At 49.4% G+C, this 27,822-nt stretch overlaps 1 protein-coding gene across 5 annotated transcripts; it reads right to left on the bottom strand.

Moving 5' to 3' along the window:
* Positions 1 to 250: 250 nt before the first annotated feature.
* Positions 251 to 27,822, bottom strand: LOC122746564 (zinc finger protein 420-like). 5 transcript variants are annotated; one of them, XR_006355553.1, is made up of 8 exons: positions 27,760 to 27,822; positions 26,149 to 26,612; positions 21,619 to 21,713; positions 17,578 to 17,704; positions 10,430 to 10,543; positions 4,093 to 5,885; positions 3,235 to 3,307; positions 251 to 825 (listed from the first exon to the last, which is right to left on the bottom strand). XR_006355553.1 is itself a non-coding variant. In XM_043992279.1 (8 exons), exons 3-7 carry the CDS (start codon positions 26,453 to 26,455, stop codon positions 4,099 to 4,101), a joined length of 2,430 nt encoding a protein of 809 aa, XP_043848214.1. In that variant the 5' UTR covers positions 26,456 to 26,612; positions 27,478 to 27,646; positions 27,760 to 27,815; the 3' UTR covers positions 251 to 825; positions 4,093 to 4,098. The 5 variants fall into 5 exon arrangements, 4 of the variants coding, with proteins under 4 accessions (XP_043848214.1, XP_043848213.1, XP_043848215.1 ...); XM_043992279.1 differs by lacking the exon at positions 3,235 to 3,307 and adding an exon at positions 27,478 to 27,646 and having other exon boundaries at positions 27,760 to 27,815; XM_043992278.1 differs by lacking the exon at positions 3,235 to 3,307.

The raw sequence follows: 27,822 nt of genomic DNA, 5'->3' as shown, positions 1-27,822 counted from the left end.
TTTCCTCCCTCCCTCCCATCTTTCTTTTCCTCCTCTTTCTCTCTCCCATCTTCTCTTTCTCCCTCCCCTCTCTTCCTTCCTTCCTCCCCTTTCTCTTCCCCATCTTCTCTTTCTCCCTCCCTTTCTCTCTTCCTTTCCTTTCTTTCTCTCACCCTCTTTCTTCTCTTTCCCTGCCCTCTCTCTTATCCTCCCTCTCATTCTTTCCCTCCTTCCCCCTTCTTTCCATCTCCCCCCATCCCTCCCTCCCACCACTGCCTGGAGTCAGAGCGACCATCTCCAGGACTCTGTCCAAGGTCCCTTCCCTGCCAACATCAGGTGTTTACCTCTTTCATGCCCTGAACATGTTCTCCCCACACCCATTTATGCATCTCACCTCTGGTCAAGTTTTTGAGTCAAACCACCTCCTCAATGGGTTCTGGATTCTGGGACTTTGCCCAGGTCTCCACCTTCCTGGGCTGGAAAGTCAGGAAGTGCTCTGCTCTGGGCTCCAGGGAGATTCCTCAGCTAGAGGTTTTAGAGTCATTTGCCTCCTCCTAAGACAACCCTGACCCCCCCCCCAAAGGCATCCACCCATATTTTTACTCTTAGGAGCTTGTGAGGGGTGGCTTGGGAGTGAGAGGGGTAGGCAGCCAGAGCCAGGTCTTTGGGGGTCAGCTGTCAACCAATGTTTCTCCAGCTGGGAGTTTGTCTGGGGGATGGATATGTCTCCTTAGGAGGGACCCGACTCTCTGGGGGCCTCATAAAGGGACTTCATTGTAGGAAACGCAGCAGCAGCAGCTTCAGTCACACTCTTAATCCAGGGCCATGCAGAGGTGACAAGACACCCTGAAAGACACAAAGGCCAAAGGTGAGCGCGGGGTGGTAATGAGGGAAGGAGCCTGAGCAAGCATCCCTAGGGCTTCCAGAGCTGGCACTGGTGCACAGGAAAGATGCAGGCATCTCACAAAGTCTTTACAAGGATCAAATGAGGCAATAGCTAGAAAATGCCTATCACCGTGCCTAGCATACAGTAGGGGCTTAATAAATGCTTGTTTCTTTTTCACAAAGTCTTTGCAAGGAAAGACGTCAGCATTGGTGGCAGAGGAGACGTGGATCTCCTAACACCAAAGTTACACTAGAACCGGGCTCAGTGCCCCCCACACAATGTATGATGAACTGAACTATGCACAGACTCAGGCCCCAGATCTTTCCTCATAGCAAAGGGTGTTTGTCCCATGTCTTCACTGGGGAGGGCAGGAGAGGAGGAAAAAAGGGAAGAGGAAGGGCTAATGAAGGCAAAAGGTTGAGAGATGGGAGTTGGGACAAGGGCTGAGCTGGAGGACAAGGAGTGAAGGATAGAAAAAGAGGGATAAGAGAGGAAGCTAAGGGTTAAGATTACATTGAGAGCACCCCCATCCTCCCAACCCTCAGGCCCCCAACCCAGCTTCCTCTCTCTCTCTCACCTTCCCTATCCAATCAGTTGTCAGATGCTGTTGATTTTTACCTGTATACTACATGTCTGTTGCTAACTTCTAAATCATAGTTTGTCACATTTCCTTTCAACAATTAAGTGACCAAATTGCAGTCTGGTCAATGAAGGGGAAGGATTTGTGGAGGGAGCATTAGGAGGGAGCCCTTGGCCTATGATCTGCCAGCTTTTGGAGGTCCTCTTAATCCTGGGAGTTCATCCCAGCAGGCCCTGTTCACATGGTACACTCATACATGCTGACAACCCACCCCGCCCCGCACTATTGTCCTGAAGAGATCATATCCTGCTCCTTCTAACCCCCATCCCACAAATGTTTCCCTTTCCCTCTATCATTAGCCAGATCTGAGTTCTCGCCACCTGGTTCCCCATCCTCAGGTCTCTGATAACGGGAGATACTACCACATTTCTAGGTGACCCCTTCTTAGACTTGGTAGATCCTGGGTAGATGCCCCAATCCCCCCTGTTCTGGGATATGAGCAGGGTGGCCAATGAGGGGCAGTCTTCTTCTACATGACCTCCCCGATCCCTGCCACATCTACTTCCCACAATTCTCTAGCACCTGATCTGGACACACATTTTATGGGCCTTCACCACAGCAACCAGGACATTCCAAGGCACTGACTAGTTTCATCTGCTGATCAAGTTCCAGTGCTCTTGGTCAAGCCTGTTGCCAGGGCTACTGGTGGTTCACATCTAAATTCATTTGTTCTGAGGGTCATCAACTTTTTCACAGGATCCATGGATTCCTCAGCCAGACAGAGGGGCCTCTCTGCCTGCCATGAATCCTAAATGAGATTCCAGATCCCTTTGGCTAATGGGAGCAGCCAGTACAGATGTCTAGAGCTGGAGGGGTGGTCAGAAACTTGGATGAAGAGCTACTTAATGCAGAAGTTAAGAAACAAGACAGAACCCTAGCCAAGAAATGCCCAGGACATGAGGTGTGGCCAGGAGCACGGGACAGGAAGTCAAAGATAGAGGATAAGACATTCTCAAATGCCAACCACACTCTTCGATTTCATTCGAGTCCCAACCCCTTGCCGGGTACAGAGAATCTGAATAGCCTCATGATCCCTGTGGATGCAGAGACCCTGCAGAAGCAGCTTACTCATCATCATGCAAATACTCTGATGATCTTTTTTTCCCCAGGGCAATGAGGGTTAAGTGACTTGCCCAGGGTCACACAGCTAATAAGTGCTAAGTGTCTGAGGCCAGATTTGAACTCAGGTCCTCTTGAATCCAGGGCCGGTGCATTATTCACTGTGCCACTCTGCTGCTCCCTACTTTGATGATCTTTTGTAGAACTTCATGTGAAATAACAAGAGGGAATAAGTCTGCTTCTCTTTCTCTATCTCCATCTACTCTCTCACTCTCTGGCTTTTTTTTTTTCAAATATGGGAGACATACCCTCTTTCAAAGAGAAAAGATGTAAGAAAATAAGCTGAAAAAAAAAGAATTGAAAGCAAAGTTGAAGTAAAGGGTGATATGCCCCTGTTCCCCTTAAAACTTATTCCAAAAGACTTGAAAGAGCAAAAAAGAAAGAACAAGAAAGGAATAGACTGAAACAGAGAAGAAGAGGGCTGTGGGGGTCCCTGTGCCAAGGTGAAGAACAGAGGGGGTGGAAAAGGAGATGAGGTTTCAGTCTTTTGTTAGGTTGGATTTGTGTGCTATGCTTTTAAAATCAAATGCATGCCTGGGGGTTGGGAATTAGACAAGTTAAGTAGAAAAGGAAAAGTCAAGTGATGGGTAGAAAATTAATGATTCATTACCTATTACTTTAACTTCCAACACAGATGTTACTTAATTGTTTCAACAGAGATTTCTTTTTTTCTTTCTTTTTTTCTGTTAGGGAGGGGGAGAGAAGGAAGTTAAAAATTTGGTGATTGATATTTTCGAGACCAGCACTCCCTGCTTGGACTCACCACGAAGGTCACTATGGGGTGTTGGGTCATATGGGGTGTTCGGGATGACTAGCACTTTTGGTGGGAGAGTTTGCTGAGCCCTTTTCAGGGCTGCTCATCCAACCCTTGGTATCCACCTGGCACTGAACTCTCACCTATGACTCCAAAAAGCTGTATCTGCACAGCAGCCATACCCTGATAAACCATCTCGGCAGATGGGCTAAACCAGGTTAAGGGAAATCCAGTTGCCTCAAACCTGTGGGTGAGTTAGGGGAATGTCTACTCCAATCATGAGAAGACTTTTCCAGGTGGAATGGGTGTATGAGAATAATTAATTCCAACGGGCAGCCAAAGCAGGTAAGCTTAGAGCCTGGTCAGGCATGAAAGATACCAAGGTCATCCTGGGCCTTTACCAGTTGTCTTGACTTGTTTTGCCACTGGACCTGGATGCCTCAGGAAGAGAGAGTGAGGCTGATGATTTTGTGCGACTCTGCCTCACTCAAATCCAATTCACAAGCAAGTCATCCTGTGATGTCATTTGTCCTCTTCAATAATGAAGGAAAAATACCACTACTACCTCCACCAGGAAGCAACTAACATGCATTACAGGGAGAGGGGAACAAAGAGTACAAATAGCCTTTTAAAAAATCGCTCAGTCCCCCTCCTACGACATTTTATCATTTGGGCATCTACTAAAGTGTGTCTTAATAAATATTCCTTACATACCTAGAATTACTTTTCAGTGTGAAGTTTCTGATGCTTGTTGAGGGCTGCACGCCTACTGAAGGTATTCCCACATTCAGTGCACGCATAGGGTTTTTCTCCAGTATGAATTCTCTGATGTTGAGTAAGGAATGTGCTCCTGCTGAAGGATTTCCCACATTCAAAGCACTCATATGGTTTTTCTCCAGTGTGAGTTCTCTGATGGTAATAAAGGGATGATCTCTGGCTGAAAGATTTCCCACATTCACTGCAGTCATAGGGCTTCTCTCCGGTATGAGTTTGCTGATGACGAGTAAGGAATGTGCTCCGGCTGAAGGCTTTGCCACATTTACTGCATTCATAGGGCTTCTCTCCAGTGTGAATTCTCTGGTGTTCAGTAAGGGATGAATTTTGACTAAAGGCTTTCCCACATACGCTGCATAAATAGGGTTTCTCACCTGTATGAGTTCTATTATGTTTGGTAAGGCATGTGCTCCGGCTAAAGGTCTTCCCACATTCCCTGCACTCATAAGGTTTCTCACCAGTATGAGTTTTCTGATGTTGAGAGAGGATTGAATAATACTTAAAGATTTTTCCACAGTCTTTGCATTCATAGGATTTCCCTGCAGTTTTAATTCTCTGATTTTCAGGAAGGGAAGAGCTTTGGCTAAAGATTTTCCTCGATTCACTGTTTTCGTGGCAATTTTCTCCAGTGTGAACCTTCTGATGTTGGGTAAGGCAGGTACTCCGGATAAAGGCTTTCCCACATTCAGTACATTCATAGGGTTTCTCTCCAGTATGAGTTTTCCGATGCTGAATAAGAGCTGAATAGAAATGAAAGCCTTTCCCACATTCTCGGCATTCATAGGGTTTCTCTTCTGTATGCATTTTCTGATGTTGAGTAAGAGCTGAACAATATCTGAAGGCTTTCCCACATTCGGTACATTCATAGGGTTTCTCTCCAGTGTGAATTCTCTGATGTTCAATAATATACGTGCTTCGACTGAAGGTTTTCCCGCATTCCCTACATTCATAGGGCTTTTCTCCAGTATGTGTTTGCTTATGTTGAGTGAGGGATGCATGGTAACTGAAGGCTTTCCCACATTCATTACATTTATATGGTTTCTCTCCAGTGTGAGTCCTCTGATGGTAATAAAGGGATGAGTTCTGGCTGAAGGCTTTCCCACATTCATTACATTCGTACGGCTTCTCTCCTGTGTGAGTTCTCTGATGCTGGGTAAGGCACGTGCTGTGGCTGAAGGATTTCCCACATTCATTACATTCATAGGGTTTCTCTCCAGTGTGAATCCGAAGGTGTCGAATAAGGGCTGAGCAGTAACTAAAGGATTTCTCACATTCATGACACTTATATGGTTTCTCTATATTATGAATGATCCGATGCCGAATGAGGGTCGAGCTATCGCTAAAGGTCTTCCCACATTCACCACATTCGTAGGGTTTCTCTCCCGTGTGGATTCTCTGATGTACAGTAAGGCATGTGCTTTGGCTGAAGGTCTTACCACATTCACCACATTCATAGGGCTTCTCTCCAGTGTGAATTCTCTGGTGTCGAATAAGAGCAGAGAAGTGATTAAAGGCTTTTCTGCATTCACTACATTCATAGAGTTTCTCCTGGTTTCTCCTTTTCTTTTTTCTCTTCAACCTGCCTTCACACTCACTGGCTACTCTTAGCTTGGAGTTCAAGAGATCATCCCATGTGGGCTTTTCCATTATTGGCCCCAGAAGGGACCCTTCTTCAGAAGTGCCTCGCTTTGAAGTAGATGACTTTGCCTTGCTCTCAGTTTGGGTGCTGTGGTCTGAAAGAAATGCAAAACAGAAACATTCTCTTTTTCTTGTGCTGAGAGAAAAGAAACATCTTTCACAGATGTCAAATATAGCTCTGCCTTTTGGGCACAAGTGGAATAGAGATAATTAGTAGAGAGAAGTAAAAGGAATACTCATTTAAACCCCAAAAAGGGACCACATAAGGAAGTGTGGAATCAGGGACCAAGAGCTAGAAGGGACCTCAGAGGCCTCCTCATTTTACATGTGAGGAAACTGAAACCTAGGGAAGTTCAGTGACTTATCCAAGGTCACAAGGCAGTGTTAGGAAATCCTAGATAAGCTAAAGCTAGACTGAAAACATATGGATCAGTGTTGGGATCTGACTTTAATTCTGACCACCTCTTCTATAGTCCAGTATGCTAACCCATTTGCCCTTTATTTGACCACACACTGGGACTGTATCCTAACCCAGCAGGCATTCTATAAAGGGTCTCCTGGCTAAGGCAGAGATGTCCTCAGTGTCGGGGTCTCCATGTTAGCAATGCCTCATGGGAGCTGTGCTGACTTTCCTTGTCCACGTAGCGAATCAGTTCTGGAGATTCCCAACTTAACATTACTTGTTTTCACACCTGCTATTGTCCAACCAAACTGGAGTAAGAGACTGTAATAATACACTTGGGCAAGTTTTTCAATGAATTAACAAGAGGGCTCTGCTTTAACCCTTAGCTAGAAATGTAAGCCAGAATCTTGCATCTTCCCACATTTTGGCGAGTGGCATTTTTATGGCTCTTGATCATTCAGGAACTGATTATTTAGCTTAGGAATGATCTATCCCCTTTGGTTCATTTCTTCCTTGTCTTTGTTTGTTTGTTTGTTTTTGCGGGGCAACGAGGGTTAAGTGGCTTGCCCAGGGTCACAGAGCTAGTAAGTATCAAGTGTCTGAGGCCGGATGGATTTGAACTCAGGTCCTCCTGACTCCAGGGCAGGTGCTTTATCCACTGCGCCACCTAGCTGCCCCATCTCCTAGTCTTTTGATCATGACAGAAATATTATTTTAGTCACTGTGAAAATGTTATCTCTTTCTTCCTCTAAACCTTTTCCTAAAAATGCCAGATTTATTTATAAACTTTCCTGTCAACTACATTTTTTTTCTTTTTCGTGAGGCAATTGGGGTTAAGTGACTTTCCCAGAGTTATACAGCTAGTAAGTGTCAAGTGTCTGAGGACAGATTTGAACTCAGGTCCCCCTGAATCCAGGGCCGGTGCTCTATCCATTGCACCACCTAGCTGCCCCCGTCAACTACATTAAAAAAATTTTTTTGGGGGGGGGTGAGGCAATTGGGGTTAAGTGACTTGCCCAGGGTCACATAGCTAGTAAGTGTTAAGTGTCTGAGGCCGGATTTGAACTTAGGTCCTCCTGACTCCAGGGATGGTGCTCTATCCACTGCGCCACCTAGCTACCCCTCGACTACATTTTGAAAAAGAATTTGGCCACAAATTATTAAGCAGCCAACATTGTAGCAGAACCTCACTGAAAATAAGGACAAGTTGACAGAAGATTAGTCAGTGGATGCAAAAGCGTCTGCTCATTTTTATTACTTTTGTTTAAAGCATTACAGACATTTGTAGCCACTGATGAATTTTAGTGCACACACATAGAGACAGACAAACATAAAGATATTAGTGTTCTCTTGGAGGGAAATATGGAATAACAAAAAGAAATGTGAGCAGAACTAAAAAACGTAGGAGAGTGATCATTTTTGTGCCTGGTGAGGTGTTTTTAAAAATGTATGTGCTGGGAGGCAGCTAGGTAGTGCAGTAGATAAAGCACCAGCCCTGGAATCAAGAGGTTCTGAGTTCAAATCTGGCCTCAGACACTTGACACTTACTAGCTGTGTGACCCTGGGCAAGTCACTTAACCCCCATTGCCCTGCAAAAAAACACCACCACCAAAAAACCCCACAAAAATAAAAATCTATGTGCTGGGGGCAGCTAGGTGGTGCAGTGGATAAAGCCCCAGCCCTAGATTCAGGAGGATCTGAGTTCAAATCCAGCCTCAGACACTTGACACTTACTAGCTATGTGACCCTGGGAAAGTCACTTAACCCTCATTACCCTGCAAAACAAAAGAAAGAGAAAAAGAAAAAAGTATGTGCCAAATTAATTTAATCTTCTTTAAAACATCCCTCCCCATATTCTTAAATATCATTATAGTCAAGTAGAGGCCCATCAGCCTCCCTTTCTGAACCTCTCTATCAGTCCTTTCTGTCTCTTGTTATCTATGAAATATCAGGCCATGTTCTCCACGGCTTCTTCAACTATTCTAACAGGTCAAACATGGGCAAGGAAGGACTTTGCCAAAATAACAGTAAAGTTATGATGGTGCTGGGGTCTTGTATTGAAGTAGGGATGAGCTAGAGGGGATGAAGAATTTTTGTTGTTCAGTCGTTTTTCAGTCTTGTCTGACTCTTTATGACCCCATTTGAGGTTTTCTTGGCACAGATACCAGAGTGGTTTGCTATTTCCTTCTCTGGATCATTTGACAGATGAGGAAATGGAGGCAGACAGGGTGAAGTGACTTTCCCAGGGTCACCCAGTTAGGGAGTGTCTGAGGCCATGTTTGCAATCAGGAAGATGAGTCTTCCTCACTCCAGGCTCAACACAGTATCCATTGTCACCTCCTGCATCTTAATTTTTGGATGCATAATCATGAAAGACTAAAGCAGCATTACTGGCTGGGTATGGAGACAGGGCAGGGGTGTGGAGCAGCAGAAATTCTGTAGAACTAGATTTGACCATAGAAGATCTGAGTTCAAACCTCAGCTTTGCTACTGTCTTTGTGACCTTGGGAAAGTCACTTCATCTTGGGCCCGTTTCCTCATCTGTAAAATAAGGTCAGGCTAGATGACCTCTGACACTACTTGCCCCTCCCCAAAGTTGGCTCATGCCAGCTAAGTTCAGGGAGGCCTATCCCAGAAAGGCTGGGCACCAGGTGACACATGTCTGTGGGCACTCTTACTCACAAGACTGGCAGCTGGAGGGCTGGTGATCTGAATCAGTGGAGACAGTGCCCATACTCAGAGTATAGAAGTCCAAGGCCTTGTGCTCCTAGAGCCTAATAGAGTGCCTGGCATACAGTAGGCACTTAACACTTGTTGACTGGTTAGTGTCTAATAACTGGTTGGTCGCTGTTGTCCTTCATTCCTGAAGAGGACCAAAATGACATCACTATGTTATAGTCAAGTGAGTGTGTCCACCTGTGGCTGATCAGACCAATACAAGCTTAATAGGCTCTACCACAGGTTGGGCACAAATACCTATCAACCAATCAACAGCCAGGTGCGAGGCTCTAGGGAGACTAGTTCACTGAATGAGCCGGTCCCCAGGAGCAGAGAGCTTATGTCCTGATTTGGGGATGGTGGCAGAGATGGCTATAGAGGAGAGAGGTCAGCAAAGGCAGCATGAATACAGAGTAAATAAAGACAAACCCCCAGCAGGTAGCCATGCCATAGCTTGGGGCAGCAAGAGCATGGCAGGAGCTGGGAGGGATCAGGAAAGGCTTCCTACAGCCAGCCAGGATGAGGACCTCCAGCAGACAGGGAAACCTCCAAAGCAGAGCCCCAGACTGGAGGAGGGCTATGTTGGTAAGGCAGAGGAGGACACTTCTTTTTGGGGACCTGAATGACCCAAGCAGGGTTCTCCACCTGGCATCTATGAGCTTGTGAGCAGAAGGCTCGAGAGAATCCAGGACACACTCCAGGAGAAGACCAGAATATCTGTGTTAGGGGAGCGGCAAGCAAAGCGGTGGAGGGTTTGGCTGGGAGAGAATGGGAGATGAGGCCAGACTTTAAGAGGAGGCTGGGGAGATTTGCTCTTACCCTTGGGGCCAAAGGGAGCCCTGGAAGGGCTCTGAGTAGGTAAGTGCCAGGACCAAAGTGGCGCTTTAGCCAAGTGAATTTGTTCCTCTCCACTCAAGGTCCCCTTGGGGCTGCCTCACTGTGGCATCTGAGTGGGAGGTCTGTGCTGGGCTGCCCAAGGAGGCTCCTCACCATCGCGGTCTCTGGGTGGTGATGGATCTTTCAGTCAAAGCAATTCTGGAAGGCTATTGGCCAAGTTATGATGGGGTTGTGATCAGTGGAGGAAGTACCTACCCCCACCCATGAAACCATGAACCCTTCTAGTGCAGAAGTAGATGCAAGGTACTACAAGGGACACAACAAAGTTAGGAATGGGAGAGCCAAGACGCATACAGAGGTGGGAGGGCTAGCCATCAGAAATGAAGAAGCAGACAGGAAAGCAAAAAGAATTAGGGTCAATTCAGGAGGCCAGAAGCCAAGCAAACATTAGACACCACTGACCTCTTAAGAAAACATTGAAACTGAAGGAACTCTTTCCCAGACAAGAACAGAACTGATCTCAGGGTTGGGGGTGGTGGGAGGGGGGTGGAGGGAAGGGAGTGTGTCACAGGAGGGAGATGATTAACTGATGGCTCCCTGATCAACATTTCCAAAGGAGCCCTGGCACTCACTGACCAGCTAGCCTTCCAAGAATGTGCCACCTGGCTGATCTCCACTCACCTGGACAGGTGCCTTTTAGTACCTTTGTCTTGCCAGTTCCCTGTAGATCCAGTATCCATGGCTCTTTCATTTGTTCCAAATGATAGATGACATTAGGTTCGGACACCACAAGTCCTGCTCATGGGAAAAGAGACCCCCATTACTTGCCAGGAAGCTTGGTTCTCTAAGGTTGTATCAGCCCTGTTAAAGTGAGGGGGGCTTATGTTCGACACAGAACTTCTTGGAAAGGTTTCTTCATGTCTCTGGGCATTGCAGAGCTCGTGACCTGTCACGGGCATGGCTAAGCTCCAATAGTCCAGGTAGGTCCTCCTAGATGTGCTTCACCCTCCTGCCTGAGGATGCGGGGAAGAAAAAAGCTTTTGGAAGAGTCCCTAGCCTAATACTCAGGGAGGAGAAGGAAGGAAAGCTACCACCTGACTTGGGCCGGGGGACAGCTTCAGGAAAACAAGCTTACCAAAAAGTGGCGGGGATTACCAAAAGCAGGCTGGATTTGTCTCTCGCAGCAAGCGCATCCTGTAAGCAAGGAGCTGGATCCCAAGGAGGTTAAGAATGCCTGCTCTGCTGAGCATATGTCCTACCAGGGAAAAAATGAACCTTTAATGGAATGAAGGCCATTCAAGCACCCCGACCAAAAGACCGGAGCTGGAATGGAGCAGGGAAATAGCAACACATGAGTCCAGGGAAACCTGGGGAGATAAATGTATCTGAGAAACTAGAAGGAACAGTAGGAACATGCTAACATCCTAACAGGGGGAGGAGAAACAAGTGGCCCTTGAGAACCTTAATGTCTTCAAAGTTAGGAAAAACAGAGGGATTAGTTCTCTTCCGAATGTTTTAAGAAAGAAAATAGAAGGGAGGGTAAAAGGAATACACTAGTGGAAAAAGGAGGAAGAAAGGGGTGGGACTTGCTATTTCCCATAATTGAAATGTGTGAGAAAAGGATGCAAAAATGGAGAAAGGAATGGGCATCAGATGAACCTCACTTTTATCTGAAGTGGGCAGAGGACGATTGAACACACACATAAGGAGTTTGGTGTAGAAACACATTAAACTCAACAGGGAAGCAAGCAGGGGAGTTAAGAGATTCTCAGGCAAGGCTAGGTCTGAATAACACTTTATTGTGAAAATGACAGGGGAAAACCCTGCAAAGCAAACAATAAGAGACCCGTGGGGACCAATGTTAATCTGTGCCAAACCGTGTGCCCTGTGAGTTATAGAAAGGAAAAGATGCTTGCCTTCCCCAGGAGGGAAGGTTCCTTCCTATATAACAGGCAAGGAAGCATTCTGCTGTCTCTGCAATTAGTCATGCATGATCCCACCCTGAGGATGCAGAAGAAAATCTCCCCCCCTCCCCCCTCTGTGAAAACTAAATAAACTATTGGAACGTGGAACATGAGAATTCTATCCCCGAGATACAACGGAAATATCTTACTGCAGATGAAGGTCAGACACCAATGAAGGAAAGTACTTCTGGTGAGTTCTGAGGCAAGCTTTGGCCGATAGAATTCTGATGCTGGGGACTTATGAGGCTTTCCTGTAGTTATCCAAAAGCATGCAGAATATGTGAAATGACATAAGACCTGGGATCTAATTGGCTGGTTTTATTCTGAGCAACTCCCCCCTCTCTCTCTCTCCAGTGCTTCTTGAGAAGTGGCAGAGTTTATTGGAGTTTAGCAGAGGGGTTGCCCAGTGATCTAGCTCTTGGGTCTCCTGCCTTTGGAGATATTGCACTCTGGTTCTGGGGTAACCTGCCTTTACACATATGTCTACCCATCCCTCTCTCCCAGGACTCACAGGCCTCCATTCCATTGCCTTTTTCAATGGTTGTCCAAGTTCAATGGTTGGGGGAGCAGGGCAAGTGGAAGTCTGCCTAATGTCACCCCACAAGGAATCTGATTGGATAGGGGTGGGGGCACACTCCTGTGATCTCACAGGGCAGTAGGTCTCTTGAGTCTAGGAGTTCTAAGCCACAGTGGGCTAAGCTGATCATGTGTCTACATTATCTTAGCCATCAATATGATGAGCCCCCTGGGAGCTGGGAGGCCACTAGGCCAGGAAGGGGCAAACCTGCCTAGGTCAGAAATGGAGGTCAAAGTTCCCATGCTGAGCAGCGGTGAGATCAGGCCTTTGAACTTTCAACCTGAATAAAATGTGGCGACCTAGTCTCAAAAAGGGGGGGCTTGGTGTTTGTCCTTTGGTTTCCCCAGTAGTACTTATCTAAGTTTAATGGCTCTCAATCAATGGTGAGAGGGGAGCGGAGATGTTTTCCCTGGAAGAACCTTCATCCAAAGATGCTTCGTGTCTTCCAACCTAGTGAGAATGCCTTCACAGACAGAAGAGCAAATGTGGCATGGAGTAGACTGGGGGGAGCTGACACAGGAGCGTCCCCTTCTCTACTCAATATTAGAGGGCCCCCACAGTGGTAAGGAGCTTAAGGTTTGGAACAGGTAAATTCTGATGGTGATGGAATAACAGCCTTCCCTGGGGAGAGGGGGGGCCATCAGGCAGCCCCTGGGGGTGAGGGTGTGGCCCACTGACATTGGAGCAAGTGCTTTGTCGTGGGCGGCTATTATTATGACCAGGACTGGAGAGGGTGGAAGGAGGCTTCCTTGAGTCTGGGCTCTGTCTTCACTCCTGACTCTCTGCACTTTCTCTACCAGGCCCTCGAGGCTGGGGACCATCATCTCTTCCCCTCCCACACCCACCCCCTCTTCGACTTCCAAATATGTGTCACCTTTTGGTTCACATTTATATTCCCATTGCTTAGCACAGTGCTTGGCAAATGGGAAATGCTTAATCGGTGCTTATAGACTGACTCTCAACCAGTCCTACAGAGATTAGACTAGCCAGGGCTTTTTGTGGATGCATAGATGCCTCATGTGATAGAAGGCTCCTGGTGGAAAGGACAACCCAATGGCTCCCTTCTCAAACTTGAGGGAAGACCTGATGAGAATGGGACCTTGGAAATGGCACCAGCCACACAAACATGAAGGATTACTCTTAGGGGGTGAGATGAGAAGGATAATCATGGCAGGGGAGTCTGGCTATAGGACCCCCGAGTATCTGTGGGAGCACAGACAGGCCAATGGGGAGGTGACAGAAAACAAACAGAAGCTCTTTCCTTGGAAGCAGGACTGAGGGACATTCAGGCTCTTGATCAAGGGCACCCCCCAAATTAAATTCCTTTTCCTTCACCCCAGATTGGCCATGGTAGATATGTACCAGAGATCTTAGTTTTATAAAACACACACACAGTAACTCACTACGGGAAACCTGGGTTTCTTAAGAAGTGGGGAAAGAAAAGGAGAGGAGGGGAGGGTGCCTCATTTTTGAGACCACAGAGGATGGGAGTCAGAGCCTGAGTCTCTTCACAGGGACTTTCTATCCCCACAGCAGGATAGAATTTGAAGACCAGAGGCCTCTCATCACCTTTGGTTGGCTGGGGTCACTTTTGGTTCCAGAGGCCATTGATTGATGGGCTGATTTCCCATCTGCCCTGAAGGAAAGAGATGAAACTGTCCCTGAATGAGATTCTGTAAGGCCAAAGAGATGACCATAAGGGCTAGCGGGTGATTTCCCCCATTTCTTTAGGATCCACACACCCATCAGTCATCCATGAGAAACATGGCATCTTCTGGGGAGCCAGGTCTAGGCAGGGCCCAACACCCTCTATGTTTATGCCTCCAGTCTCTCTTTCCTGAGAAAGAGGATGGGAGCAGAATCAAGACACTGAGAGTTCATTTTGGTTTTTTTTTTGGTGAGACAATCGGGGTTAAGTGACTTGCCCAGGGTCACACAGCCAGTAAGTGTTAAGTGTCTGAGGCCGGATTTGAACTCATGTCCTCCTGACTCCAGGGCCGGTGCTCTATCCACTATGCCATCTAGCTGCCCCTGTGAGTTCATTTTTAGGAGTTTGGTTTTGAGCCAGAAAAAGCCTATCCTCCTGAAAGAGGCATGTTTCCTAACAGGTAGAAGTTGAGGGGAAGGAAGCAGTATTAACAAGAGAGGAGAAAAGACAGGAAAAGTTGGTAAGAAGTGGCCTCCCAGACCCTGAATACAAGGACCCGAGAGCATTCAAATGACTGGTCTGGAGAGTGGGATGGAGCCTCGTGCTCCCAATCCAAAAGGAATCACCATCATAGTGCACTCGGCAGGTGGCTTCCTAGCCCCCAGCCCCCCCCCCCCCCTTAGAGGGCAGACCTCTACCTTGGAGAGCTCTCCTTGTTAACATCAAGCCTAAATGGGCTTCAGATCCTGCTTCTGGGCCGGGGGCCCTCCTCCAGGAGGTAGGCATTCAAATGCTAGAACACAGCTGTCCCGCCCCCTCTTTCCCACCCACATCTTCTCTTCCCCAGGCTAACCATGCCCACTTCCCTCCGTGGTCAAGATTATTCCCCATCCTGGTTGCTCTCCTCCAGGTACCCTGTCAGGTAAGGAGCCTCCCTGAGGGAGGCAGGAGGCAGCCTGTGTCATGCACATCAAACCACCACCATCTAGACCAGACCCTGATAGCGACCTCCTAGAACCCTGTACCCAAGTGCCCTGGGAATAGCAGTGTTGCCCAAGCCAGTGGATCTGCTTCCAGCCCAGCCTCCATAGCCATCCTCTGGGGAAGGGGTCAGCCATCCCCACCAACTGCTAACCAACTGCCCCTCCCAAGAAAAGAGGAAGGTTCAGCCTTGTTGAAGCAACCAGGTACCTTGAAGGGAAGACAGGCATGTGCCAAGCATGTCAAACTAACACCGCCACCTCGACTACCATCTTCCCGCAGACCCTGATGGAGACAGCCTGAGGTCCTGAAGCCAAGAGCCTGGGGAATAGCTGGGCCCAGGGTGGAGATGCTGCAGGGGCTTCAGCCACAACTAAAGAAACGTCTTGTCACCAAAGTCCTTGGTACCACCCAATGGTTCAACATCGGAAACAGATTTGGTTTTATCTGAATAGTCCAGAAGAGGAGACATCCCCATCCGCTTTGCCCTGCCCCTAAGGACCATGGGGGTCTTCTCATCCTCCCATATGTGCTGTCTCCCCAATTAGACCATGAGCTCCTTGGGGTTGGGACTGTCTTATCTTCTTATCCGTATCCCCAGAATTTTGAACAATGCTCTGCATACAGTAAGTGATTCATAAATGATTTGTTCATTCATTCATTCAAGGGGCCTGTTTTAAGACAGATTTCCTTTTTGGAAAGCCATAAAAAATTGAACAGGGCCTGTGGGTGTGGCTATGGTTTTCCTACATGCAGGGACAAAAGGAGAAGAAGGAAGATCCAGGTTTAAATTCTGGCTCTAACACGGTGTGCTTTTAGATCACTACCTTGTGCCATCAGTTTCTTGATTTGTAAAACGGATAAAAATACGAAACACTGCCTACCTCACGGGATTGTTGTGAGGGCTACATTTGTGAAGCCTGAAAGTGCTATGTGCTTGAGTTAATTAGGAATTTGGTTAAAGGAAATTGTTCTTGGCTGTCAGGAGGGAGGCTGACTTAGAGTCCTTGGGGATCCTAGATGAGGAAAGAAAGAGCGGGGCCAGGGGCCAGGAGTGGAGGTCTGAGGTCCCACTGTCCCTGCTAAGTGAGGGACCCAAGCCTGAAGATGAGGAAGGTTCCCAAGTTGATAGCCTGGAGATCTGCCAAGGGAAAGTGTGTGGGGCAGGAGGGACGCCCTCTGCCCATACTGTGCACTCACCTAAACTTCCAAACAGGCAAGCAGGTTCTGAAAGCCCTGAGGCTACCCTCCCCGCTCCCACTGCCTCTACATACAACCCAAGGTGGGGAAGTCGTGGACCCTCCCACCAGGGGCAGCACTTTGGGGTGGCTCTGTCTCCCAACAGTGTAGGATGGCAACCACCAAGGCCAGCAGCTGTCCGGAAGAGAAGGGCAGGGTCCAGGACAAGGAAGGTGAAGGGCCCCTAGCACTCTGCCTGGCCAGACCCCTGCAGGAGCACTGAGCTCAGTACTTCACCCATGGTTCAGGAAGGACACTAGCAAGCTGGGCAGTGTGCCCACGAGGGCAGCCCAGGGGAGCAGGGCCTCCAGAGCGATTGTGCTGGAGGAAGTGGGGAGCAGGAAAGGCATTGTGGGGGATGCAACAGCTGTCTTCGAGTCTTCGAGGGGAAGGTAGAGCACACACACAGGGCTTGCTGTACAAACACATCAAACTGCATTCTTCTGTTTGGCCCCCAGGGGCCGGGGGCAGAACTAGGAATAATCAGTGAAAATTGCAGAGAGGCTCAATGTCAGAAAGCACTCCCTAAGGATGGATGCCATCCAACAGTGGAATGGGCCTCAGTGCCCAGATATTGGGGGCTCCCTCTCCCTGGCGGGCATCAAGCAAGAGCCAGCTGACCCCTTGTTAGGGAGGATGGAGACTGGCACAGACAACCTCTGATCTTCTGGGATTCTGCCCTTTCAAGGGCCCCAGGGAGGAAGACCTAAGAATCTCGGCGGTGTGAGAGCTGCCTACTATGGCATCTGCCAGGTACACAGTAGGCCCTGTGAACTAGATAATGGAGCGTGGCCACTTGTGCTGGGGTCAGGAGCTTCCCAGAGCTCCTCACTCCCAAGCCTGGGGTCTGGAGGGAAGAGAGCACATGCCTGCTGCAGGGTGACCCAAAGCCCCCTGCGGGGGTACTCCCTACCATGTTCCCAGGAAGGAAGGGGCAGCCAAGGCTCCGAAAGATAAGGAGCGCACGGGGCCAGAGCAGGGGTTCTCAGCCTCCGAGGAGTTCCCTATGCTGAGAAGGCTCTGTCCGGAACAGGCTTGGAAGAAGCCCATGAGAGAACAAGGTGCCCAGAAGCAGGCGGCTGGTGGTGCAGTGGACAGAGCTCTGGGCCTGACGTCAGGAGGACCTTACCCTGCTGGGTGACCCTGGGAACATCACTTGGCTCCCCTGCCAAATGGGAATAATGATAGCACCTCCCTCCCAGGGTGGCTCTGAGAAGCAAACAAGATACTATGGAATACTGGGAGCACTTTGCAAATACCAAAGAGCTCTCATTACTGTCCTAGGACCAGCTGACCACTATGCAACAACCATGGAGATGGAGATGCCTTCAAAGCACTGGTTCTGAGTCCCAGGAGCAACCCAGCGTGGCCCGGCCTGGCCCAGCCTGGCCCAGCCTGGCAAAGCCCACCCTGTTCTTACCCAGGGACACCAGGTTCCCATAGTTCTCCAGCATCACATCCCTGTACAGGTCCCTCTGCGCAGGGTCCAGCTGCCCCCACTCCTCTTGGGTGAAGTCCACAGCCACATCCTGGAACGTCACTGGCTCCTGAAAGACAAAGATCATCCCTTGTTGCTTCCTCCCGCTTCCCTCCCCCTCCCCACCCCGAACGCCCCACATTAGTGGTGGGACTGGTGAGGACACTCGTGCTGGGTAAGAGAGGAGACCAAGCATCCACAGGCTTAAAACATTCTCTGATGGATCTAGTCCAAGGGGATGGGAGCTGAGGCACGAAGGCAGCTAGCAGGGACAGGCCAGGAAGGACACTGGGCGGACGGTGCCAGGAGACAGCTGGGCTGGGCCTTCCTTTCTTGGCATTCAAGGCCCTCCACAGGCTGACTCCAACCTCCAAGCCATTGCCTCCCTTCACTCAAAGGCCTTTGAGGCCACTAGTGGAGCTTCCAGAGTCGGTCCTGCCATTGTTGGCTGAGGAACACTTTTAATTCGACCCACCAAGTATTTATAAAGGGCTTTTCTACCATGTGCGTGGGTCCCTGTGCCAGGAAGTGGGGTTTCAGAGACAAAGAATGGAGCGGTCCCTGCCCTCAAAATGCTTACATTCTCCTGGGGGAATAGAACATGGATGTACATAATACAAGGCAATGTGAGGAGGAATGGGTGAAACACTGGGGCTGGGGGGAGGGGAGGGAATTCCCATGCAGGGAAGTCTTTCCAGGAGAGGAGGAGCCTAAGCTGGACTGAAAAGGAAGAGGAGAATTTTTCATGGCAGAAAAGAGAAGTGAGTGGATTCCAGGCATGGGGGATGGCCTATGCAGAGGTATAGACCTAAGGGGTGGAAGAGCCTGGAGGTCAGAGTGGACCTAGGGGGTGGAAGAGCCTAAAGGTCAGTGTGGACCTAGGGGGTGGAAGAGCCTGGAGGTCAGAGTGGACTTAGGGGGTGGAAGAGCCTAGAGGTCAGTGTAGCCAGAACACAGAAGATGTTAAAGGGGGGACTGGGAAATAAGCCTAGAGTGGCAGGTGGGAGCCAGATCACAAAGAGCTTTCAATGCCAAACAAGCAATCTGTCCTTGATCCCACAGACAATGGAGAGCCACCGAAGCTTCTTGAGGAGTACTGTGGCAGCTGTGGGGACGGGCTGGAGAGGAGAGGGAGCAGAGGAGGAGCCAGTAGGAGAGGCAGCCAAGTGGAATCCACAAGCTTGCAGAGAGCAGGTGAGGGCTGGGAAGGAGTCAAGGATGGGACCAAGGGGGGAAGACAAGATGGCATCATGCTCAATGGAAATAGACTGGAAGAGCCATCTTAGGGGGAGACTGTGAGACCCACGGGACGTGGAGAACAGAGGCAGGATGGCCAGGCAGATGTCTCAGCAAGCAGCTGCATTGGGTGGCTGGAGCTCAGGAGATGAGCGAGGACTGGGCAGCCGGAGATGACAACTGCACCCATGGGAGCAGCAGAGCCATGCAAGGGAGGAAGAGGATGGCAGGGCTGAGGAAGGCAGCAGCCGGCACCGTCAGGACCACTACTGAGGCCTGTGATGGCAGGGACGATGAACGAGGTTCAAGGGGATGGTGGGGGGCAACACCGCTCCAAGGCTTGGATGGGGACAGTCAAAGGAGGAAGCTGGCAGCCAGAGGCGGTTACTGGTTCACAGCAAAGAGAAAAATTAATGTTGAGAAAGAAAGCGGGATCATGAATGTGGGAAGCTTTCATGTCCAAAGGAGGAGGCCTGGTGTGGTGGATAGAGAACCAGCCTTGGAACCAGGAAGACCTGGCTTTGAGGCCAGTCTCTGACACACACTGACTCTACCACACGACTCCTCCTGATTCTCGGGAACTCTAGGAGTACAAACTGCACAGAAAGTGGCGACTTGCACTGGGAAGTGAGAGTCCTCACCCGGGAGTTCTTCATACTGGAGAAATCTCAGGCACAGCCTCTAAACCTATCCTCAAAATCCAAAGGAAGTTATGTGTCCCAAGGAGGAAGGCCAATCATCTAGGCCTCCGATGTCTACTAAAACTCCATCTTGCTGCATATGGCAGATTGTTTTTCCAATATATCGATCGGTTTGGGAGTTTTCCATTTCTGTGCACCAGAGCAGTGAGGGCAGTCCTGGGCCTCCACTTGGGCCACAACACAAACTCTGGCCCTTGTCATCTCCTGCCTGAGCACCCCGAGTCTCCTGCCATGGCTGCCAAAGGGATGGCACTAAAGCTTCTGAAACCTTGGGCCCCATGGCACTGCCCTCCCCCCATGGCTCCCTCTCGCATCTAAGACAAAACACAAGTTCCTACGCCTGGCACATGGAGTCCTTCCTGATCTGGCCCTCATTTACCTTCCCAGTCTTTTGGCGTGTGGCTCTTGTCCACATCCAATCAAACTGGGCTGATTGTGGATACGTGACAATCCACTGCCCATCTCCACTCCTCCATCAAATTATCCTTCCTAAAGTGAAATCTGGCCATGTGACTCATCTCCTCCATAAACTCCCATAGCTCCCTATCACCATCAGGGTCAAATATTAAATATTAATATTAAACCAGGGGGCAGCTAGGTGGTACAATGGATAGAGCACCGGACCTGGATTCAGGAGTACCTGCGTTCAAATCTGGCCTCAAACACTTAACACTTACTAGCTGTGTGACCCTGGGCAAGTCACTTAACCCCCATTGCCCCACGAAAAAACAAAACAAAACAAAATATTAAACCGTCTGTTTGATGCTCAAAGTCCTCCATAACTTGGGTCTCTCCTACCTTTCCAGCTCTCATACATCCCCTGCCCCATGTAAAATTCAGTCTCCCTGCTGCTTCTCACACAAGACCCTTCCTCTTTGGACTCTGGGCATCTGCCCTGGCTGTGCTCTCCCTCTCCACCTCTGCCTCCTTCCTTCAAGTCCCACTAAAATCCCAGCTTCTCCTGGAAGCCTTTCCTGATCCCCCTTAATGAAGCACCTCTCCTCTACTTGAATATCCAAGGCAGCCTATCTAGATCTTTTTAGTGTGAAGTTGAAGTTCCATCAGACTGGAAGCTTTCTGAGGGCAGGGACTGTATTTTTGCCTTTCTTTGTGTAATGATTGGAATGATGCCACCTGCTGGAGACTTACTGTAGAAAAGCTCTGCCATGAGATGAAGGTCTTTGAGGGCAAGACCATGTGTCTTTTCTTTGGCGTCAGGAAGTGATGTTTGCTTGTGGGAGGAAGAAGGGGGAGCCTGGCACTCTGACTCGCTCTCTTTCCTGAGGCCTCCAGTGGAGAAGGGAGCTAGAAATGCGCTCTCCCTTTAATAGATAGATGAATGTAGGCCTTTCTCTCTCTCTTTACCAAATTCTTATTCTCCTTAATAAATGCTTAAAAGCCTAACTCTTGCTAAAGTTTACAATTTATTGGCAACCACTCATTAGATATTTTAGACAGACTAGCTAGAATTTTAGTCTTAACATTTGTATCCCCAGTGCTTAGCACAGGGCAGGGCACAGCACAGAGTATTTGTCTGTAGACTGACTCTATATGGGCTGTTCTGCTTTTCTCCTATGCCCTTCCTCCTCACTCCCACCTCTGAGGACCCCTTGTTCCCTTCAGGAGGCACCCCAATGGCCAGCTCCCATATAAAGCCAGCTGATAGAGTACATTTCTTTGTATTTACTTTTCTCTGTGAGCAGCATCCCCCTGCCCTTGGAATATAAGCTTCCTGAGGGCAGGGACTGCTTTGTTTTTATCTCTGAACCCCCAGGACCCAGCTTGAGCCTGGCACATAGTAGCGGTTTAGCAAAAGTTTGAATCCTTGCTTGTTGACTGAATGGAACAAAGGAGTGAATTCTGTGTCCAGGAGGTGAGTGGAGAGAACTCCCTGAGGAGGCCCTCTGTGCCAGGCAGGAAGTGGCCCAGAATCCCAAGGAGAAGGGCAGGTACTTGGGTCCCTGGGCCAGACTGGGCCCAGCAAAGATGCTGTAGAATGAGGAAGGGACAGGTGGCACTTTGGGGAAGAGAAGCAACTCCAGCTCACCTGGGACATGGAGGCCAGAAATTCGGCAGCCATCTCCTCCACCTCCTCGTCAGGGTTCCACTCCTCGTAAAAGGCGGGGTCCTGGCACAGCAGATCTAGGAGACAAGACAAGGGCCATGGGATCACGCCCTACTGCCCAGTCATAGCCCAGCAGGGAAGACTTGAGCCATGGGCCCTCTGCTGCTGTCCATGCCCCTGGCGGCCACAGGAACCTGAAGCAAACAGCTCAGAGCCAGGAAGAGGGCAAAGGAACAGCTTTGTCCCTGCCATCTGGGGCCATGCCTCCAGTCCAGGGCTCAACCAGAGGCTGCTCTCAGTCTGGCACCTACACCACAGCCACATCCCGGTCTGTTGTATGAACCCTGCACCACTCAAGTCAAATTCAAGTACCCTGGACAGCTCCACGTGCTGAGAACGGGCTCTAGTTGATAGAAGCCAGGAGAGAGCACAGGGCTTCAAACTGTGTTAGAGGATAGCATCTGCGTCTTTGCACCTTCAGCACTGGACAGCGCCTGGGGCATAGTAGGTGGTGATTGACAGAACGGGAGAATGGCTGAAGGAACTGAGGATGTGGGGGTCACAAGCCGTCTTCACCAGAGAGCGGCCTCCCCTGCTCTGGCAATCTCACCCCTTCCCTCCATGCAGGCAACTCACAGAAACTCACCCCGGTAGGCTTCAGAAAAGCCTGGGAAGACCTGTATGAACTGATGCAGAGTGGAGTGAGTGAGCAGAACCAGGAAACAGTTCATGCCCTAACAACAGTATCAAGAAGACAATCGACTTTGGAAGACTGATACTCAGTGACTCTGACCCAAAACACAGCGACCCATCACAGTTCCAAAGGACCCATGATGGAAAGCTGATGGGCTCACATGGATGTTTCTTTCTTTCCTTCTTTATTTAGACCTGGTGAATGTGGGACTTTGTTTTGTATGACTATACGTATTTATAATAGATTTTGATTGTCTTGTCTCCAAAGTGAGTGGGGGAGGGAGAGAAGCTGGAACTGAAAAGAAAATTGAAGGAAAACCAGCAACAACAAATCTACACCCTGGTCCCGCTCTCTTGGGACCCACATCTCCACATGTTCTCCAGTCATTTCCACCTAGCTAGCCCACCAGGTAGCACCTCAACCTCCAAAGTCAGGATCCGCTGGATTCATCTGCTTTCCTCTCCCCAACCCCCTCCTCTTGCTTCTACTATTTCTTTCTGTGGTGTCACCGTCCCATCTTGATAAACTCAGCTCTCTGAGAGCAAGGATGATCTTTGGCCTTTCTTTGTTTCCCTAGCACTCATCACTGTGCCTGGAACATAGGAGGCACTTAATAAAGGCTGTATTCTAGCTGAATGACCCACCCTCTGTCCTGAGACACACACTTGGTTATCCCTTCTCTCAGCCTTTGTTCACAATTCCTTCCTCATACTTGGATTTACTTCTCTCTCTCTCTGTTTGACAAATCCCACCACACTGAATGCTGTTATTGTTTGTCCTTCCTTTTCTTTTCTTTTTCTTTCTTTCTTTTTATGTGGGGCAATGAGGGTTAAGTGACTTGCACTGGGTCACACAGCTAGTAAGTGTCAAATGTGTCCTTCCTTTTCAAAGAGGACCAATGACATCATGGGTGACATCCTGATTTGTGTGAATTAGATTGAAGTGAGGTAGAGTTGCTTAGTCACCAGCATCACTCCCTTTTCCAGAGTCAGTGAAGTCCAGTGGTGAGACAAGAGTCAGGATGACTGGTGTTGGCCAGAATGCAGTGGGTGATGTCTGCCAAGCTCTGAGCATTCCACAGCATCTGCTTCTGCTGCCTTCATTGTTCTCACCCACCCATTCTGCCAGGGGAAGTCTTAATGTGCTTGGGGTAGACACCCCCTAACTCACTGACCTATTTGAAACCTATCAGTTACCCTCTATCTGCTTTAGCCAGTCTGCCGAGACAGTTCATCCAGGCGTGGTTGCTGTGTATGCTACAGCTTCTTGGAGCCAAGGTAAAAGCCGGGTGATGGGGACACCAAAGGCGGATGAACAGCCCAGAAAAGGACTCAGCAGCCCTCCCGGCAGAGGTGCTAGTCCTCCATGAACACCCCATGTACCCCAGCACAATTTCCAAAAATGCATTGTGGTACACACCTGTAACCCCTGCACCCAGAGGGGCTGTGGCTGGTGGATCGCTGGAGCATGGGAGTTCTGAACTGCAGGCAGGCTAAAGCTGATCTCATGTCTGCACTAAGTCTGACACCAATATAGTTATCGCCTGGAAGTGGGGGTGCTGTAGATGTGTGTATGAAGGGGTGGGGAGCTACCAGGCTGCCTAAGGAGGATGCACTGGTCCAGGATGGAAATGGAGCCTGTCATAGCTTGTGTTGGGATCAGCAGTGGGATTCCATCCACAAGGGGCCGCTGCACGACATCTTAAGCTACTGCTTAAGGCAGGGCGCTGGCTGCCCCACCCCCTAGAAGGGTAGGCCCAGGCGAGGGGCCGCTCACCCAATAGGGATGTTGTACAGGAGGCAGGGCTGAAGTGGGCGGTTCTGAACCTTTTCTGTGGCCTGGGCCTTTCAGCAGGTGGTCTTTGGGTGCCTTCTCAGAACTCTTTAAATGCATAAAATAAAATACACTGGATCACAAAGGTAACCAAATGGATGAGAATATAGTTATCAGAATATTAAAAGCTCAAAGTTCATGGGCCCTAGAAGGGTTAAGAACTCCTGGACTAGAATTCCTCTAGGGATGGGTCCAACTCTAAGAATAAATGATTCTAAAATTAAACCATAACATGCCTCAGGCACCTCTTCATTTAACGAAGGGAAATATTGCTGCTCACCCCCATGACTCATGGGATAAGTGAGGAGTTAACTTTCTGAGGTTCTTGGAGAAATCAGCTCCAGAAGACACTCCCTTTACTATCAGAGAATGTGGATGGCCTCAGCAAGGGACCACAGAACAAGGAGTTTTAGGAAGAACACTGCAGAGAAGGAGAGGGTGCATGGAAGGATGCCTAGGATGGAGAAGGGCCAACTGTCTGAGAAATATGAGGACTTGTGGAAGGAATTAGGACTGCTTAGCCTGGAAATAAGATGTAATGGCTAAGGATAGCTATTCTTTTTTTTTGTGAGGCAATTGGGGTTAAGTGACTTGCCTAGGGTCACACAGCTAGTAAGTGTCAAGTGTCTGAGGCCAAAGTTGAACTCAGGACCTCCTGAATCCAGGGCTGGTACTCTATCCACTATGCCACCTAGTTGCCCCAGGATAGCTATTCTTAAGTAAGGGAAGGGCTAGTGCTCAGGTGTAAAGGAAATTAGCACTTAGCATAGAGCCTGGCACACAGTTGGTGCATAATAAATGTTTATTGATTGATTGGCCTCATTCTGCTCTGGCCCCAAAGGGCAGAACTAAGAGCAAAGGGTAGGGTTTGCAGAGAGGCCGATCACAGTAAGGAAAAAACACACTGAGCATGAGCGCTCTCCCAAAGTGGAATGGGCTCTTCGTGTGAAATCTTCAAGCAAGGGTTGGACATCTTTCTGTTGGGGTTTTGTAAAAGGGCTTCCAGGACAGGTACAGGATAGACTATGTAGTTCTGGGACCACTTCTGTGAGTCAGAAGACCCAGACTCTTTTCCGGCTTCTGCCAACATCTATCTTATGAAATGTATTAGGCAGCCTTAGTTTTCTCATCTGTCAAATGGGTATAATAATTTCCCATGCCCTACGAGCTCCAGGAATCATGAAAAGTACAGCAATGTTCATTTCATGACAAGAAACCACAGGTGTGACCCGGGAAAAACCCCAATTCACAGATTATGGATTTAAAGCTAGAACAGCAAACACCCCACCAGGTGTAAGGGCCCATCCATAACAACCATGTGATCTCATTGGAGAATGTGCTCCCCAGCAGGGCTTCAGACATAATTAGTGTGCACAGCAAGGCCATAAGGACCTGGGGCAGAGACTCTAAAACTTCCTCACTGAGCCTACTGCATTTCTCCACTTTTTTTTTTTGGTGAGGCAATTGGGGTTAAGTGACCTGCCCAGGTTCACACAGCTAGTAAGTGTTAAGTGTCTGAGGCCGGATTTGAACTCAGGTCCTCCTGACTCCAGGGCCGGTGCTCTATCCACTGTGCCACCCTAGCTGCCCCTGAGCCTACCGCATTTCAAAGCCATGGAGAACATCCTTCCTCTCCTCTCATCTGCCCAAGGACACTCTCCCACCATATCAAATGGCTGCCTCACTCCTCCCTTGGACATTTTTACCTCTCCTTCCCCCAACCTCTTTCTGTTAAAGTCAGGCAGTGTGGCCTAATGGATAGAGTCAAGACAAACTGGGTTCAAATTCTGCCTCAGACCCTTACTAGCTGTGTGATTCAAGGAAGAGTTTGAAGCAATTCGGTTCCTCTCCCTGTGCTTCAGTTTCCAAATGTGCAAACTAGGGGTGATTATAATCGCATCTACCTCCTATGGTCGCTGACGGACTCAAATGAGATCATGCCCACAGAGTGAGCACCTTGCAAACCTTAGATTACAAAGCCTCACCTTTCTTCTCAAACAATTGGGTTGGCGAGTCCTCCAGGATCAGCACCTCCTCACTGGGTTCCAGATGCTGTAACTTCATCCAGGTCTCCACATTTCCGAGCATGATGGTCAAGAACTGTTCTGCCCTTTCGTGTGGATCTCCGAGGTCATCAGTGAGGCCTTGGCAGAAGGCATCATAGTCTGTGTCAAGGTCCCCTCCTCCAGGGATGAATCCCTCATCCCCGGGCATATCATCCATCACCTTAAAACTCAGGAGTCCGACTTGTTCCTGTGGACCCAGGACGTGGGAGTTCAAGGGAACAGCCATCCCCAATCTTTAGGGCAGTGTCTCACTGGCTAGAAGCCTGTCTTTTAGCAGGGATCCAGGCCTCAACACTCCACAGATTGTGAGAACTGAAGGGATCTAGTAGCTAGTCTGATCAACACAGCTCTAGTTCAAGTGGCCTGAGGATTTGGTCAAGACCCTGGAAAACAGAAAGCAGCTTCTTAGATGGAGCGATCTCAAGCAGGCCCCCACGGAGCTCCTGGAGCTGACTCACCTGCACATACCCAAAGACACACATGCATGCCAGCCTGGGAGGACCTCATCAGTCATGCCAGGTCTCTCCTCTGACACACTTTTCACACTCAGACTTGGCCTCTGCCCAGTAAGAGATTCACAGCTCTGCTTGGCCCCACCCCCCACAGTTAGCCGCACCCCCCTCCGCTTCTGCTCAGCCCCACCCCCATTGCCAGATTTCCCCGCCCCCCCCAAAGACTCACAGTTCTGCTTGGCCCCACTATCAGCCCCTCAAAGACTCACAGCTCTGCTCAGCTGCATTTCCACTATCAGGCCCCCCAAAATACAGCTCTGCTCAGCCCCACCCCCACTGTCAGCCCCTTCATAAGACTCAGCTCTGCTTGGCCCTGCCCCCACTGTCAGACCCCCCCCCCATAGTGGCCTTAGACAGGGAGACCTACAAAAAGAATAAATTTTCACCCACAGTTTGGGCAGGCTAGGATGGGGTAGGCAGAGGGATGGAGTTCAGGAAGCAGGACACTCAGGGAAATGTCACTTCCCATACCCAGGGGGGCATGAGAACACATTGACACACGCTTCTACACACACACATTCATAAAACACACTTAAAATGAAAATTTAACACGACAAACATTGAATGATCACCCATGCTATAAGCCAAGTACTGCAATGTGCAACAGGGATACAGACACAAATCAGACTCCCTGACACAGAGACATGCTGTCACTGACTATTACTGACATTGACATGGACACTGACATGGACACTGACAATGATATTGACATTGACACTGACATTGACAACAGCACCTTCACGGACCCTGGCACACGTAGGGATGAAGGAGCTTGCCTGTGATGGGGGCAGGGATAAGGCCCAAGGCTTTTGGGGAAGGGGAGGGAAAGAGGGGGCGTGGTAATGACGTCATTACAACAGGTGACGTCCTGGCAGGGCGGGGCCGGCTCATCTTCACCATAGCCCCTAGAGAGAAGGACCGTAGGAGGGAGATCAGGGTCAGGGGACGGGGATGGGAAGGGGTCAGACCCCCCCCCCTCCCCCAGCTCGGCCACCTGGGTCCCGGGGGCCGCAGTCACCTGACGCCGCCGGTCCGAGCCGACAAAGAGAACACCGTTCTGGTCGGTCCGAGGCTGTGTCTA

Source organism: Dromiciops gliroides, chromosome 3, assembly GCF_019393635.1.
Source record: "Dromiciops gliroides isolate mDroGli1 chromosome 3, mDroGli1.pri, whole genome shotgun sequence".
Taxonomy (NCBI): Eukaryota; Metazoa; Chordata; class Mammalia; order Microbiotheria; family Microbiotheriidae; genus Dromiciops; species Dromiciops gliroides.
The sequence above is the reverse complement of the archived record's forward strand: the minus strand, read 5'-3'. Positions and strand labels throughout refer to the sequence as shown.